Source organism: Salarias fasciatus, chromosome 19, assembly GCF_902148845.1.
Source record: "Salarias fasciatus chromosome 19, fSalaFa1.1, whole genome shotgun sequence".
Lineage (NCBI taxonomy): Eukaryota > Metazoa > Chordata > Actinopteri > Blenniiformes > Blenniidae > Salarias > Salarias fasciatus.
In genome coordinates, this window is record NC_043763.1 from 10849181 (window position 1) to 10861343 (window position 12163).

General features: G+C 47.0%; 1 protein-coding gene across 1 annotated transcript in view; it reads right to left on the minus strand.

The window, feature by feature from the left end:
* Positions 1–579: 579 nt before the first annotated feature.
* mta1 (metastasis associated 1) overlaps positions 580–12163 on the minus strand; it is a 35044-nt gene continuing 23460 nt past the window's right edge. Inside the window, exons 5-17 of the mRNA XM_030116798.1 lie at positions 10730–10793; positions 10412–10529; positions 9022–9124; positions 7502–7601; positions 7072–7260; positions 5419–5493; positions 5199–5257; positions 4739–4917; positions 3682–3833; positions 3066–3255; positions 2707–2796; positions 2391–2546; positions 580–715 (exon numbers count right to left, since the gene is read on the minus strand). Of these exons, the coding sequence (XP_029972658.1) occupies positions 606–715; positions 2391–2546; positions 2707–2796; positions 3066–3255; positions 3682–3833; positions 4739–4917; positions 5199–5257; positions 5419–5493; positions 7072–7260; positions 7502–7601; positions 9022–9124; positions 10412–10529; positions 10730–10793 (1585 nt within the window). The 3' untranslated portion in view covers positions 580–605. The remainder of the gene's footprint in view (positions 716–2390; positions 2547–2706; positions 2797–3065; positions 3256–3681; positions 3834–4738; positions 4918–5198; positions 5258–5418; positions 5494–7071; positions 7261–7501; positions 7602–9021; positions 9125–10411; positions 10530–10729; positions 10794–12163) is intronic.

Sequence of the window (12163 nt, forward strand, 5' to 3'; positions counted from 1 at the left end):
ACGAACCAAAAAAAATAAAAACAAAAAAAAAAAAAAAAAGAGGAAAAAACACAGAAGATGCAAGTGGCTTATGTTACTTTTCCTTCCACCCTTCTCCACAGGGTTTCTGCAAGCAGGTTTCATGAAACTTCACAAGTTCCACCGTTTGATCGACAAACAATAAGCTGAGTTATAGTTGGTAAAAAAAAAAAAAAAAGAAAAAAAAAATTATAATAACAATAACAATAATTACAAAGACAGTAATAACGAGAAATGTAAGTAATAAACACAGTCCTGTACAGTCAGGCTGGTGGACCTCAGCCACGCCGATCCTTTCAGGGCCTGCTCCTCAGCAGACCGACCGACGAGCCGGCTGAAGGAAAGCGGCCGACGCGTCGCCTCCTCGTCGTCTTCAACTCCTCTCAGCTGCCCTCAGCCATGGGTTAGTGGAAAAAGCCTTTTCCATTCTGCCTCCCTCTGCTGCCGGAGGGAAAAAAAAAAGAAAAACACTGAGGAAAATGTTGCTGTCATCACGGCAGATCAAAAACATGCGTATCCAAAAAAAAAAGGAAAAACGGCCGGTTCTCACCTCGCGGGGGGTTTTTTTTTTTTGCAGCGGAGGCCGTTCAGTCCAGCTCGTGCACCTCGTCCTGGAACGAGGCCGAGGCTCGCGCCGCCTCGCTCACCCGTTTGGCCATGATGTCCCACTGTGGAGTCAGAGCTTTGGATTTAGTACCTGGAGGAGGAAGAGGAGGAAAGAGAACACATGAGGATGGAGCAGGAAACACAATCATGACCTCCCCTCTGAAGAGCGCGTTTCTTCTGCCACCTGGTGGCTGCACTGAGTACTTCTAGAGGCAAAAGACAAAAGAAAAGGCTTCAGCTTCATTACATTAATCTGTCATCATACTCCAAGGATGACAAAGACAAAGATTCAAGGTGAACTGGTGACTCATGTGATCAGAGTTCACCCTGTGACGGGTTTATATGAAGGCTGTAAACTGTGTAATAATGAGTTTGATGCACATTCGATGTCAATGGCGAACAATAACTTCACCCACAGTCAGCTGGGATCTACTCTCAGGGCTCGTTTCCATGACAACGATCGATTAGAAATAGCATCATCTTTCGCATTTCAGCTTCAGGATGATTTCACATCAAGACTGGAATTAAAAAAAAAAAAAAAAAAACTAAATAAATCAACACTGCTGTACGCAGAGCCCAGGACGATGTAAACATTCACGCTGAAGCTGCATTTCGTGGCGTAAGCAAACAAGTTTACAGCTTTCACCTGAAAACAGTCGAGGTAGAGCGGCACAGACGATGGACGGATTACTCTCGACTTCTTCTTTAATACATAGTTTGGTTCTGTCTCTGTGACTGTGCAGCCTTCACCGTGTGAGACTGGACTGAAACGGCGCCAACGCAGGTCGGACGGCTTCACAATGAGCCGCGCGAACCCGGGGAAAAGCGGCTCGGTTCCCCGAGTTCATCGCTGCCGGCCAACTCTCCGACACTTGTTATTCATGATGGCGGCTTTTACTCGGAGCACGAGGAGAGATGGCCTTAATTCTGAGCGAACGGGGAGGAGCCTGATATCAATAAAGACGACTGCGGCGCTAACACCGATCTGTCAACGCGGAGCAGTAATTACACGGCAGACCTCCAATTTAATTAGTAGGACAAAGGAATGACACATTATCTGAAAATAATATTAAGAAACCATTTCCTATCATTCGGTTAATTACAAGAGATGAATAACTAAGTCTGTAAGTGTAAAAAAAAAAAAAGTAACAAATCAAATAAAAGCTGCGTATCTTTGTTTCGGTCTGGTTTCAAACTCAGATCTCCGTCTGGTGTGTGTTATTATCCCAGCCCGGGCCCGAGGTGGGCTCACAGACCAGTGGAGATCCTCTCCCTCAGGATACACTTACCGAGCCCCTCTTCCTCTTCCTCCTCCTCCTCCTCTCCGCTGTTACCATGACAACACAGACCGTAGCCTCCAGCTACAGCACAAGGCCGATCCGATCCTCCCGCAGTCTCCCTGCCGCTCCCTCTCCTCCCTCGTCTTTCTCTGGCGAGCTCTCGCTCTCTTGATCTCCCAGTCTGTCTCTACCCCTCGCCCGTTGCACGGGGAGTGCGAAAGTGGGACGTAACCCAAAAAAATATGAGCCCCACAAAAAATAGAAAAAAAAAAAAAAAAAAAAACTCCTCGCTCGCCGGCGTTGGGTCTCCACTGCGAGCTCCAGCCACCGAGCGAAAAGAGCCGAGAAGCTCGTTCACGTCCTCCGAATTAAATATTCAAATCGTCTCTGCTGAACGTTATTGAGGCGGAATGCTAAAGTTTTACACTGACTTGTGTGTGCGTGTGTGTGTGTGTGCGTGTGTGTGTGCGTGTGTGTGTGGCTCACCGTCCAGCCCGTTGTGCTGCTCGTAGGTGCGTTTGCCCAGGATGGTGGGTGAGCCGTTGTTGAGGATGGGGGAGGACTTGATGGGCGTCAGGCTGGCGGTGGAGATGGACGGTCCACGAGGCGGCGGGTCGGGCTTGGCTGGACGCGGATGTGCTTCTAAAAACAGGACCGGAGGCGGAAAGAGACATGAAATTCATGCCAGTGCAATAAAAACAAGTTTAAACGATAATTAAGAAAGCTCTGGTCCAAAACCACAACAATACACTGAATCCCAGACGACAAGCTTTCCAAACACGTCGCCTTTATGTCCTGTTACCTAAATATCGAACCACAGACTCCAGAGGTTTGCGGTCCACGGGCTTCAGCGGCGAAGGCTTTTTGGGCTTGTCTGGTAACCGCAGGGCGCCTGCGGAGAACAGCGGAGAGGAAACACGTGTCACAAGCTTCATCTGAGCTCTAAACTTTGGCTGGGGTCGTCGTTACACAGGAGGCCACTGCTCCTGGAAGAAGGGATGGAACGGTGTAAACGACGCTGTCTTTACACTTCCATGTGTCCAGTGGAAGGAGTGTTTGGCAATCACTCCACTAGAGGGCGCAGCAGGCCAACTGCCAACAGGAAGAGACAGTTTTTGTTTTCTTTTTAAAGAAGAAAAAAAGTTGACAATGCCGTCTCACATTCTGCTTTGATGGCTGCTGTGTTGACGGGGAGGTAGGGGTGCCGGGCCAGATATCGCGGCCGGATGATGTCCTGGCAGAGGCGGCGAGCGACCCGCGTCAGGGCGGTGGTCTGCAGGTAGAACGCCTGCCGGGTCTTCACGGCGAACTTGGGGCTGCCGCTGTGCCTCAGGGGCAGGCCGTGCGGGCTCTGAGTCAAACACACACACACACACACACTTTACACTGAGATTATGATCGTGAGGAAGAAGACGGCAAAAAGAAAACATCTGGACGGCGCCGACGTCTGGAACGGATCTGCCGCCGTTGGTAGGAGCGGTGGAGCCACCTGGAAAGCTTCCCAAAAATACACCGGCCTTTTAACACACTGCTCAGACTAATGTGAGCCACACAAGTCAATTTAATAGCTCCCAATTTACTTCAGCGCAGATCGATAAGATTCCTTCATCAGATTGTCAACTGGAGCACTTAATCTGATTCTCCTGCTTACAACGTCAAAGTGTAGGACCACCGTTACTGTGTTACCAAACTGTTTGCAGGCTTCGATCAACATCTATTTAATACAGAACCGACCTAGCTTCTACGTTTCAGTGCGTTTTAAAGCGTGGGCTCGTACCAGGTTGTTGCGGTTGGGCCCGGGCCGCTCGCCGTCCAGCCTCGTCGGCATCTTCAGGCCTCCGTACTTCTTCCAGTAGGTCCAGCAGGAGGCGCACAGGCGACACTGCATGTTCGGCGGCCCCCACGAGTACCACTGGTAGGAGCTGCTGGCTGCGTTGGGCGAACACAGAGACGATCACTGCCATCTACTGATGAAGACTGAGTGGTTTGAATTTTTTTTTCTATTGAGCAGGAAAACCCAAAGAAAAGTTGAGAATCGTTGCTCTAAATCAAGCCTGAATACAGAGATGTTTGGAAAACCGTTGATGGCATGTTTGGTAAAGATGTCTGGCTGAGGATCAGCTGCGTTTTTTCTTGTATTCATCAATAAAGGTAAAGTCATCAGTAAAGGCCAAACGCTGCAGGAACGGCACAGACTGGAACCGAACACGGGATGCGAGTGTTTTGTAAACCATCGTCTTTCTGCCTTTTTGCCTCATTTATACACACAAAAATACCAGCACAGTAACACAATGGGTGTATTTAACCCAGCTCACAGCGTGGTAGAGAAGAATAACTGTTCACCAGGAGCGAAACGAGAGTTTCTGGCTCAGCGTTGAAACTAAGATTAAAACATCCCCAACATGTTTGAAAAGAAACTTAATATGCATCCATATCGCACAGGTTAGAAAGTCACACATTTTAATCAAAAATCCTTTAAAACTTATGTTGAAGTGGATAAAGCAGAGCAGACGGATGCCTTTCAGTGCATTTGTGAGAGCAGCCTTGCTGCCTTTAGCTCTCTTTGTGATATTAAGCATCCATACGGTTCAATACACGGCTCTGTGATGAGAAGTATGGATGTTTTGAAAGCCGTGCTTATGGGACGGTAAATTACACTTTTGAGCAGGAAGAAAAGTCAAAACTTGTAAAGAATCTACTTTTAATTCAGGCACTGAACATGAGTGCGCCCGTGAATGCCACAGCGATCATTCTGCCTCCGTCAGGTGCGGCTGGATCACCGGGTTTGTGTTTTATCACGGTATCAAACCCCGCAGTGTGAGCGAATGGCTTACTGTAGCAGCTCTCGCAGGCTCGGCCCAGCCCGGGGGTCGGCACGGAGCCCGGGGGTCCCGGGACCGCCGCCGCCGCCGCCGCTGTCGTTGCCGTCGCCGCTGCTGCTGCCGCGCCCGCCGCTCCGTTGACCAGCGCCGGCTTCACATTGTTGCTCAGCTGGTTGGGGTTTGGCTTGTTACTGGAAGAAGGACACGTGGACAGAGGCCGAGTCAGCGTCGCAGCGCCGAGAGAATAGATTACATTCATCAGCCGGCCGCCGTCGGAGACAGCCGTTACACCAAGACTGTACGGAGAGCCGGGCTGAATACTAATACGCTGAAAGGAGAGTCTGTGCAAACAGCGGCAACTTTAATGTAGCAGACAGGCTACTGAAACTTACTGAGCCACGCTAACTTAGTGAATATTTCATGACTTCTGCTAAAAATCCACGAATCAAACAGGTTTTCACTCGGTACTCACTAGTTTGGGATGTAAACCTGCTTCAGTTTGCTTTCCGCTTCAGCTGCTTTTAATCGTTTCTGGAGTGAAGACAGATGACGGGGAGCAGGAGGTGGAGAAGAAGAAAGATCCAGGATTAGGCTTCAACGGATCCAAACTGCCATGAGACGTCATTTTGGAAGAGCTAGCACGTGACAGTGACAGTTTGACTGAGGCCCTGCTGAATAACGGAAGCCGTTACCTGCTGTACGTATCTATCTGTGGTCTTCCACATGTAGTAATACTCGATGATGCTCGTCAGAGACTTCCAGGGCAGCTGCAGGGGGGAGAGAGAGGACCAGACCGTTACTCGCTCTGGGGTTTATTAAAGCGGCGGCAGTAGATTTCCGTCGATTACATCCCCAGACTGGGAGAGTAAATCTCGATGAAGCAGAGGAACAGGAAATTAGAAGTGAAACAATTAGCTGTTGAGATGATGAAGCGACTCAACAGAAAGGTTATTTGCAATTAGCGTGATATTTGAGGAACAGCTTTAATTAACTGTGAAAGTCAGGTCAGGCTCCACCTCCTCAGACTGAAGGATCTGCTGTTTGCTGAACGCTAAATATCAGGTTCTTTAAATGTTGTGTCATCCAGACACAACATGTGATCGCTGCTGTCGGAGTGTCTCAGTGAGACGCTAAAGCAGCAGAATTGTTCAGAAGTTCGAGCGGCAAACGAGCTGTCAAGCGGTGGCCCCACCCATGATGGCGGCGCGGTCCTGTTGGTGGGAAAAAAGGCCTGAATGGGGGGGGAAGCAGAGCGGGCGGCACTGGCGGCGGCCGGCCACCAGGTGGAGGAGTGGCGCTCACGGTGGACTGCTCAGCACAAAGAGAGTGAGGGAAGTCCAGAAGGGAACCTGCAGCGCCATTCTCCTCCAGGCTGAAGGCCCAGAGGAGTGCGAGCGAGCGAGCGAGCGAGCGAGCGAGCGGCTCCGGCAGACAGGCATCGCTCTGTTGGCCGCTTGCGTGCGTTCAACACTCCTGACCACGGGGACGGCTGCAGCGCCGCTTCACAACACTGCTGTTTGTTGTGGAAAAAAAAAAAAGTTGCATAAAGGCTAAATCAGCTAAATGAAGTCCAAATGTGTGGCGCAGGCGCTCGGCCTCTGAATCTGAGGTTTCTTCTCTGGGAAACTGTAATTACAGGGGCGCTAAACGCCAAACAAACACATCTTTGAGTTAGATTGCGGGCATCTAAGATTCTCAGTGGGGCTTCCCGTCACAAGGACACAGTTTGAAATCTGTTCATCTGATATACCAATAACGGCTTTACATCTTCACACTGTGAGATCAACGAGGGTCACAGCAGGACATTCCCCTCATGTTTCAACAGGTTCAACAATGTGCTACTAAATAATCTTTCAATATTTTCTCTCTTTGTATTTTTTTGTTGATTTACAGGCTGTTTTTTTCACTAGTCATCATATTTTATGGTGAATATTTGTGGTCCTTATATATATTTTTGCAAAACTAGATCTGACTTGACAAAATCTGTATTCTATTAAATGCAATTTCCATCATTCTGATACTATTATCACACTGAAAGTGACTCGTTAAACCCCTTTCAGGAGGAAACGCTGCTCTGATCTTCACATAAATCCTCTCTTTTAGATTTTTCCTCAGCCGACCGAGGTTGATAATCATGCTCACCTTCAGTAGCACCTAAATAATTAAAGTGGAGCCATGAAATTAGGTTTTTAATGACTCTCGTGATATTTTGGGGGAAATTCGAGAATTTATTCAAGCTGTAAAATGTATTTTTTTCTTAAAAGATTATTCCTTGGCTCTTGTCTCTGTGAAGTTAATGGCTTGTCGTTTGTATGCCGTCCGCCCTGAGCCGGGTCCATACTCACGAAGTCCTGCTGGATGTCGGTGAAGTCTTTGCCGTACTTCTCCAGCGCCTCCTCGAACAGGTTGGCCTCCGAGGCGCTCCACTCCTCCATCTCGTCCCTGCAGAGGACGGGCCCGCCCTGGGGCACCAGCGCCGCGATGGCTCGGGTCATGTCGTAGCCCGTGGCGTGGAGCGTGTCCATCGCGTGGAACTGAAACACAAGGCGGAGAGATCTGCGTTGGCGAGGGGCGTTTCCGGGCGTCTTCAGACCGGGCCGCTCTCCCATCTCATGTTTTATATATGAGGATGAGATCTAGGGCAGAAAAGAAACCCGCTCCGGGGTTTCAACAGTCCCTAGAAGAGGAGCAAACACACACACTTCTCCCTGATTCAGAGCAGGTCTTCTGCGCTACACACACGTTGTAATGCCGATTGAACTCTGAGCGTCTCACCAGGGTGATGTCTCTGGAGGCCGCCGCCGCGCTCATGTGGAGGCTGGGCTGCCGGACAGAACTGCTGCAGTCCAGAGCTCTGGCGAACGTCCCCACCGACCTGAAGCACACAGATGTGATGCAAAACATCGCAGTTTATCCGCCACGGACAATTCGGCAGGAAAGAAATACCAAGTGAACCAGCAAAGTCATCATTCCGCCGCTTCCTGATGAATAAAATATTCCGTCTCTAAGTTAGACCAGGAAAATAAAGCACCTCCAGTGAAATCACACAGCAGACGCAAACCGCTGAGCAGATATGTCCAGTTAGGAAAACAAGAACATTTACAGGATTTTCCTGTACAGACACATTGCGACAAAAAATAATATTGATTAAGATATTTTTGAAAAGTTTCAAGCATTTTCAAATTTTCATTGTGGTAGTAATGACATCTGGCGAAAAAAATATGAAATTTGAAACAGAATTAAATTTTTTCAAAATGAACTTCCAATAAATGTCTTTGAGATGCACCGTTAAACTCACTGCTTATTTAGAGTTTGTAAAGATTTATCTTTTTACTGTAATAGTAAAAGAAAAAATTAAAACGCCGTTGCATACCAATTATTGTCTGATAAAACTGTAGAGTAAAAATTATGAAAATTGAGCCACTTTTACCCTAAAATGTACAGAAATGGTCTGAATTTGATATTTTAAAGATCATACAACGTTCACTGATTTACTAGTGTCAGTTTGGGATCAATTAAAGTTACTAAAAATAGACGCTTGAATGAAAATAGCTTCAATGGAAGACTGAAGCTCAAAAATGTGGTTGAAAACAGGCTGAAATGATGCAGTTTGCAAATTGCATTCAATTTTTTTTTGTTTAAGACTCACTTGCATTTTCAGTGGTCCTATTTCGTTAAGTCAATGAAAACAATCCTGATTTCAAATCTGCAGCCTTGGTAGTTTTCAAAGAATTGCAGTTTAAGGTTGACAAATACGGTCCAACTGGACTCAGTTCAAATTTTTCCACACCGCGGGATGCGTCACGTCCTCCTGTCCAGCTGCCTTTTAATGCAGCTGACTTGATGTTGACCTCTGACCTCGGTAAACTAACTGTGGATGAAGCCCAAAGAAACTCAAAAGGCTCAGAGGAAAACGGAGAGCTCAATTTAACCGACTCATTTACTGTTTCCTTTGTTTTGACGGTTAAATACGTTCTGCCCGGCGGGTCGGGGGCCGGAATGAAGGCCGCTCCAGGTTACTCCAGGCCTTCCTGGACTAAAAGGTATGGATTTGCTGAATCGTGCTGTTCACTCGCTTGCAGAAAATTTAGATGAGATGACAGATGTTGCTGGACTGAATTGCTCAGCATAACTTCCAAGTTGTTGGTTGGACTTTATTTTTAATATATCCATAAACCTTAAAATGTCCCAAATGGACTTCAAAAGCTGTGGCTGGCTTGAGATTCACAGGTTCTGTTCCTTTTCTGTTACTCCTTCGTGTGTGCGTGTGCATGTGTGCGTGTGTGCTCACGTACCGAGCGACCACTAGAAACTGGTCGATCTGTTTCTCTGTGAGCGAGCTGTTGGGGTCCCACACCTTCTCCTCCAGTTTCTCCAGGTCTCTGCAGTCCTCCTCATCTGAACGGAAACACAGACGATTCTCACACGACGTCCAAGACCGCCGCGCTTCCTCGATACATGCAGAGAGTTCGTCAAAGCCCCGAGCAGATCCCACTTTCCCTCTTTATTTTTTATTTATTTTTTTTTTTGAGCAGTGCCTTGTGTGAAGCTTTAATGAATCCCAGAGTTGAAGAGGTGGGCCCTGTCAGGCTGCCAGCCTGTACGCAAGCAGCCAACCTGCCTAACACATGTACAAGAATTTCATTAACATGGGTTTAATTAGAGAGCTTATTGTCCCGCAGTGCCTTAATTGCAATTTCAGAGGTTTTCCACCTGCTAAGAATAAAATCCTGGCAGAACACCGAGCCCTAAAAATCTGGCGGCGAAATAGTCACTTTTTGAAAATGATTGTCTGCGGAGGTTATTGGCAAACGAAAGTCTGGAAATATCTGTCGAACTGTTTGAATAGAAATACTGACGGATTTCAATAGTTCAGACATGTGGCAAAGCAAAAAATAGAAAAAAAAAAAACATGCGCAGGGTAGAATTTGTTTACTGAAAGCTAAACATAGAACGGTAATCATTCATATTTATGCACACATATAAATGTGTGTAATATCAACATTAATAAAAATGTAATGGGAATGGTTTCTTTGTGTCAATACTTAACACTGAAAGATGAATGTTTCAAACTATTTACACAGAAAGAGAAATATTTAAAGCCTTGTTTTGTTTTTAATTCTATTAATTAACTCGTCAAGGTTTCCATTTTTTGAGACGTATCTTTCCATACTTCACATTTCATTGAGTTTAAAGTTTATTTTTTATCTGAAATCAGAAATGGCATGTGTGCATGTGTTTTGTTTAGGACAGAGAAAAGTGTGGAGCATTACCGCTGCCAAAAAAGCAGTTGTTTCTCTGTGGGTGACTGTAAATTCATCATTTGTGTAACACACAAGTGAAAATCTGCTATTTTAAATGCTTTGATTATACATAATCACAGAGCTGCACTGTGATTGCTATGGTAACCCAGGTTAGGGTTTTTTCCCCCCCCCATGATGTTACTTGTTGAAGAAAAAAAAAAAAAAAAGCCTGATGTAAGTGGTGGCTTGGGGCTGAAAAGTTACAAAAGTTCATGAAATGTTCCCTGAGATTTGAGAAGCTGAAGAGCTCCGGCGGCTCAGACGGCTCTACTCCTGCATAAAAAGAATCGGTCGGCAGCCGGGTGAGCGGGTTCCCCACAGGAGAACCGTAATGTGCTTTTCTGTGAATAAAGTTGTCACAGAGCGCTGCAGTCGGGTCTACCTTCCTTCAGGAGGTCGGTGATGTCTGCCTGGTATTTGTTCCCCACGCGGATCTCCCCCTTGTCCGCCAGCAGGGTCTTTTGTTGAGGGTCGTACACCAGAGAGTAGAAGAAGGCGTCCTGGGAGAAACACAAACTGTGAGAGCGCGTTTGCCTATTTTCCCCCCCTGCACTACTGGTCTCTGGTCTCCTCATTACTGTACGTGCAGAGAACATTCTGGGTCAACACGCTGAATAATTCATCTGGAAACAAGAATCTTTAAACTTATAGCGCTCATCGAGACAGGCCCGGAAATCTAAGACCCGGCGCGCAAACGTACCTCTCTGTCCAGGTAGGATTTGAGGGCTTCCGTCTCGTTCAGCAGCGTCACGCAGCACTTCCCTCTGGAGTCCAGAAAGAGGGACAAAAGACGGTGAGACGGAGCGGATATTTAACATGTGAAGCACAGAGGAGCCGACAGGACTCGGGAGTCGTTGGGACGGCTGGTTACATAAGAGTGAGATGAAAGCTGCTGCTGCTTTGGCCCCGACTCCTCTGCAGGAAAGGAGCCGAGACGAGAAGGTGTTTGTTGTAGGATGCGGCTCAGAATCTGCAACGGCGATATTGATCGGGCTCCAGCTCTACCCTGCCCGTCATTTGGCTAAACCTGGTCCGGCGTATTGACAACCGGCGGCGCCCGTCTCCGTCCCCTCACCGCCACCGTCTGAATTCTGATCATTTACCAGCTAATTAGTCAAACCTCCTAGCTAGAAGCAAGCGCCACTTGGCAGGGTGATAAATTCAGACACATCGTGCAACCTTGCTCCACACTGGTGTTGAGTTCTTCTCCTTCTTCTTCTTTTTTTTTTTTTTTAACTTAATTAAGCTTGAATCCTCACCAAGCAAACAAACTGCTCTTCGGAGTGTTTTTTTCCACGAGCAGATGTCAGTTTGCTCTTCCTGCTACTCCTCAGAAATGTCAAGTAATAATGTGGTAATGATTAGGTGGGCGTGTCTGGAGTCAACTGATGAGCAGCGGCTGGTCTATATGTAGAAACAGCTTTCTGATCACTGTAACAGACCAAACACTGGCACCCGTGAAATTCTTTTAACACTGGCTGTTCCATATATTTACAGTCTCCAAAATATGTTATTTTTATGTATTTACTTAAATCCGTAGGAACAGAATCTACCTTTCCTCTGCGTGATTTAAACTACATTAAAATGCAATGCTGCTGCATGGAACGTAATCCAGGTTAACTATATCTCATTGACATCAGCCCCGCTGTTCAATTTCATTCTTTTGCTCGTCTAAATTGACCATTTCACTGGGCGAAAACAGATTTGTAGCAAAACTTGTGAAAGAGTGCAGAAAATATCTAATTCCTCGCCTTAACTCGTGGTGTGATTCCCAAATGTGTGGCCCGAATGTTCAGACATTTGCATGCCTTCTCTCTCCCCCCCCCCCTGCAAAAACAGTCTGACGACTGTCTGAACAACCGTCTCAGACTTCTTTCACATTACTTTCTACAAATTGAAAAGACGGAGAAATGAGCGTGGTCTGGATGCAGGTGGAGGTCGTCACCCGGCAGCTTCTGGACCAACATGAGCCTCATCCTGTTTGACATGTGTTGACTGAACGATCGCGGGACCGGAGAAACCCCGTATTTATTCTGTCAACGATTCTCAGCCGTGTCGTTTAGCCGTGACCGTGACATGACGTGTGTGACTGTAGCGAAGCGTCAGTGCGAACGATTTGTGATTTTGTCAGATG